The 5209-nt window shown below is 35.3% G+C and overlaps 1 protein-coding gene across 1 annotated transcript; it reads left to right on the forward strand.

Annotated features, from left to right (window-relative positions):
* Positions 1 to 363: 363 nt before the first annotated feature.
* On the forward strand, positions 364 to 3673 carry LOC113349877. The gene is made up of 3 exons (XM_026593911.1): positions 364 to 651; positions 1343 to 1824; positions 3182 to 3673. Exons 2-3 carry the CDS (start codon positions 1378 to 1380, stop codon positions 3335 to 3337), a joined length of 603 nt encoding a protein of 200 aa, XP_026449696.1. The 5' UTR covers positions 364 to 651; positions 1343 to 1377; the 3' UTR covers positions 3338 to 3673.
* Positions 3674 to 5209: the final 1536 nt, after the last annotated feature.

The following is a 5209-nucleotide window of genomic DNA, read 5'->3' on the forward strand; positions in this document are numbered from 1 at the left end:
TACATTGTGGATTTCATAATAAAATCAATATAATTTGCGTTTATTTCTTAAAACATTTCTTAAAATAATAATACTATCCAATTTAGAATTTTTAACACTAATCATTTTAGTTTTGGTAATAACATAACATTAAATAGACTAGTCATGACATTTTAAGAGATTTCCTTAATATCTTGACAAAGTCAAAGCGGACTGTTAATTTAGGACGAAGAAAATATATTATTTTTAAGACCTATCCGTATTTCCTATGTAATTTTACCCATTGGACCATCATTTTTCATGCTTGTTCATCAAATCTATACCTGGGAATTGCCCTAATCGGGTGAATATGCTTATCCCACCGTAAGAGAGTTGGCATTCATCCAGCAACAATTTCCCGCATGCATTTCCCAACATTGCATGTCGAAATGTTAACAGTTACAGGTGCATACATCGGCAACTTATCGGTCTTGATTTTGCCACGTAAAAGAATTTAAAGCGGGGATTTCTCTTCTCATAATTCACGACTTTTTCGCGAACTACTGGCACTTGTCCGGAAACAAAATTTCTTTGCTTTGCTGACTCTCTCTCACTCTCTAGGGTTTAAGAAGCGGGATTTTTGTTCTATCGTGATCGAATCCACATTAGGGGTTTCAGATGTCATTTTCGAAGGTATGTATGATGTATCAAATTCTTTCTTAATGTTGTTAGTTTTTGTAATCTCACTAGTTTTTTTCGCTAGTTGATGATGTTCTGTTGAAATATTGTATGAAGGGATTTGATAATCTGAAATTAGGGTTTTCATTTTTAGGGTCACATTGGAATATAAAATAAAAACTAAAGGAGTTTGCCACTCAGTGCAGTTCTAGAGTAATTTGTTGAACTGAGTAATCAACTGAGTGTTTTGATTAGTTGAAAATCATATAGATCTACACTGAAGATTCATAGAAACATAAACAGTGACTTTGGTTCGGATGCAAGAAAGACTAAAGCAAATCATTCGACTTTGTTGACCACCCTGGTTGATCTGCAGAGAGGTCTTTATCGTTACACCTTATGGGTCTTGAGATATAACTCACAAACTTCAAAGAATCTAACCTTTGACTCATATTGCCAGTGTTTTCTGCAACATACATGATACATATCATTTCATGTTTGATGATGATGTGAATCTTAGTAATTGCATGTAGTTGATAGTTTGTCAGTCAGGTTGCTCTATTGAATCGTTTGACCTCTAGTTTTGAGACTAATGGTTAAGGACATCTTTTACGACTTTAATGGTTCTTGAAATTTATGCTAAAAATAGTTATCTTTTTTGTTTTGGGTTGTCTTTATGTATTATTTTTACTTTATTCTGAATCAGAGTCATTGAAGTACTTTCAATTAATAGTAAAAGACATGGGAAGTTCACCTGAAGAATATGCTGCATTTGAGGACAAGGTGAAACGTACTGTATACATCGACAATATTTCACCACAGGTGACAAACGCTGTTTTGAAAACTGCCTTAGGACAGTTTGGAACTGTCAAAACTGTTCAATTCATTCCAAACTATTTTGAACCGAAGATCATACCACAGTGTGCCTTGGTGGAGATGCAGACAGAAAAGCAAGCCAAGGCGATCATATATGAGATGAACAACTATCCGTTTATGATGTCTGGTATGCCGAGGCCCGTTAGAGCATTTGCTGCTGAAATGGAAATGTTTGCAGATCGTCCAACAAATCCTTCCCGGGGGAGGATAACTTGCCAGTGGTTGGAACGTACCGATCCAGACTATGAGGTGGCACGGAGGCTAAAGCAACTTACCCTGAAACATGCTGAAGCGGCTTCATATCTTTTGCGGGTAATCTTTAAAGCAAAACTGTTTACTTTTTGTGGTTTCAGAATATGAATCTCATGTTCTTTTCGAAGCATTACAGTCTTCTTATGTTCAAGGTTCGTGTTTTTATTTTCTTGCTAAAGAGGAATTTTATATAGAAGCTATAATATGTAGTGTCAGTATGGAAAGTAGATATAATACATTGTGATGGATCCATGCACCTTCATGACTAGTTCTTCTGACATACTTAGTCAACTGATCTACTGCAGCACTGCAGTACTTATTTACATACACACAGGACCAACTCTTAAAAGACTTGAGTACAATTATACAGTCATTTGATATATGTTGAACATGCCAACTGAATTGAATATTGTCAAGATTATAGATTGCAGACTTGCCTTTAAGTCACTTCCAAAAATGATTCAACTAGTGACATTGAGTTGCAGATACCTTTTGATGGCTCGCAGCAATTCCAGGGCTTCTTCCCGCTCATTGTTGTTTTCTCTAATTAGCTTTCTCTGAGCTGCCTTCAAGATTCCTTAATAAGATCTCAAGATTAGTCATTAGACCATAATGCGAGTATTAGAATCTTTAGTAGAAGCCAAGTGTGGTGGTTAATTTGGTGAATTGTACCCATTGAATGAGACTTGAGACTTGATAAGTGTTCCATCTGTGTACCCATTGAATGAGACTTGAGATTGCCTGAAATTGTGCCCATTGAATAAGGGAAAGCGTGGTAAGTGTTCCAGCTGTGTACCCATTGAATGAGACTTTAGATTGGCTGAAATTGTACCTGGATATGAGGAGCAACTGCAAACCAGATTGCTCTTGGGCAATGTAAAAAGAGGTGAGTAGTATCTTCTAGATGTTGATTGCACATAGGAAAAGAGAAGTTATGTTACAAATCCTCTTGATGAGAATAGTTCGAATAGGAGGCATATCTCAAGTGAGTTTCCAAATGAAGTGCACTATTTTATGTGGCAGCTTTATATGCCGGATCTTGAGATAGATATGGTGTTTCTTAGAGTGATGCAATGATTATGTCCTTGTTGCTGCTCTCTTAAAAATGCTCTTAGGTTGAGTTGACTGTAAAAGAACCAGTTGAGGTTAAGCTCCATCTAGGCTTATCTTGACCCTGTAATGGTATGTGTGCATGCAGAATCTTGAGCACTAATGAGGGGTTAGCTTTTGTAATACTGTTTTGTTTGCGAAGTGATGAGTTCTGCCACTAGTTGATTAGGACTATAATTGGCTTCATGTTCTGTGAAAAGACGTCCTAAAGTAATGGGTATCCACTGACCATACCATAAATTTATATGTAAACCTGATTTGTTTTTTATTTTCTTAAGCATAGTAACACTAGTGTTCTTATGCGCAGGTTGAATTGGAGGATGAAGAAAAGCTTGCAATGCAGCAGTCAGAGATGCTCAAGGCAAATCATAAGAAGTTAGAGATGCTGGAAAACCTGTTCTCTGATGGATCTTTTTGGCGCTTGGCGCGTCGATACAATATTAATGTGGCAGATGAAATATAGTCTTAGGATCTTTTCTGGTGCTTTCACATGGCATACATCATAACTTTTAAGCCATTTTTGCTTGTAAAGTTTTCTTTCATCTCCCATGAAGAAAAGAATAACCTTCAAAACCTTTCAATGAAGGCGGCTACTTACAGTCAGGTTACACTAGACCTGGAAATTTGATAGTACAGATCATACTAGATAGTGATCCTGCAATGCACTGGGATGGGTTTTTTCTTTGTATTCAATTACGGTATCTCTTGATTATTACTGCCTCCATTTCTGGAAAAGAGATACTTTCACTTTTCCAAAAACAGAGAGAGTATTATTTTTTATGATGGTAGTTTTTGTATATATGCTTTTTCGGTTCTTGTTTTGTGTAGTTAACACGTATTAAAAGAATATATCATGAGAATAAATATGGGCGTATAGGATGAACCTCTCAATTGTATTCACACAAAGTATGTGTGTATACATCCGCTAGTAAATATTCATCCGCTGGTGTTGTATTCACACAACACTGTGTGTGTATACATCCTGTCAATTGTATTCAGACAAAGTAGGCTTAAACTCTAGTAAATATTCATCCCCTAGTGTTGGGACGAGGGTTTGGGTTTGTTTCTGGTGAAGAATAAAGAGACCCATGTTGATCAGAAACATTTGCAGTCTAGGAAGGTGATTCTTTTGATATTTGATATCCATTCAACAAATCGGCGTCTATCAGTTCAACTTTTTGAGGATGTGGAAACATGCTTCGTGCTTGAAACTGTAGAGTATTTACTTTGTTATTCTTCTCGAATTTTTAGTTGCTGCAGTTTGAAATTTACTAGAGTTTAACCAGTGTCGTAACAACATGGATGTTGTATAAAATTCTGGATAATTACGTTAGATTATCTATCGAGAATAATGGATTTCTATTTAAATCCTACTGAATTTTGAAACGAAGCCCGGAAAACGGCATTCTGACGCCTGAATCAATAATACTTAATCGAGACCAACTTTAAGCCATTTATGAAAGTAACTCAACTCACCTATGGGCTTCCATATTAGGTCACAAAATTTTTACACCATATAGCCTGAAAGGTGGTAGAAGTTGGATTGAAATTCACTTAAAGACCGCTGATGACTTGATATCTAAATAGGATGTTGTAATTAGAACGTCTAAACATGGTTCCAGAAGACAATCCATTGGAACAGGAATTCAAAATGTAAGTGAATGTAATTCAAAATTCTAATATTTTCTCGTTATACATACTACAACAGAAGATATCGTGATTAATTATGGATTACTATTACATTCATATTACTAATTCTTAAATGCAATTCAAAATTCTAAAATATAATATAATAAAAGGATCAATAACAAATAAGTACACGCACCTAACCCAAATAACATCTCTTTGACACAAATTGTTTAATGTCTATAATTTCTCATGTGGAGAAAATATCGGTTTTGGAAACTGAAATTCACAATTATATGTTCAAAAAAAAATGGAAAGTTTTATGTGGAAGTAACTTCCTTACTCTTGCTACCGGTTTTTACATTGCAATCAAATCTTTGTGATGCTACCACTGAATATAAGAATAGTGGAGAACATAGCCACTTGAACATAAAAATAGTGGAGAACATAGCCGCTTCATCCTGATACTTCGAAAAGTACAAAATTGAGAAAGAAAATCAAAATATTTTACAACAGTTTTACGCTAAATCAAAATATCAGTACCTACAAATATTTGCCCCTTTTTACTTACGTTGTTACTGAATTACCCAATCGATGTAGTGCTCCTAGTTTTTGTCTCTCATAATTTTTTTTTCCTATATTCTTAAAAGTCGATTCCTAAACTGACCTATCCCATTCGCATTTCAGATAACGCTTCTCTTATCCAGCA

This window comes from Papaver somniferum, chromosome 2 (genome assembly GCF_003573695.1).
Source record: "Papaver somniferum cultivar HN1 chromosome 2, ASM357369v1, whole genome shotgun sequence".
Taxonomy (NCBI): Eukaryota; Viridiplantae; Streptophyta; class Magnoliopsida; order Ranunculales; family Papaveraceae; genus Papaver; species Papaver somniferum.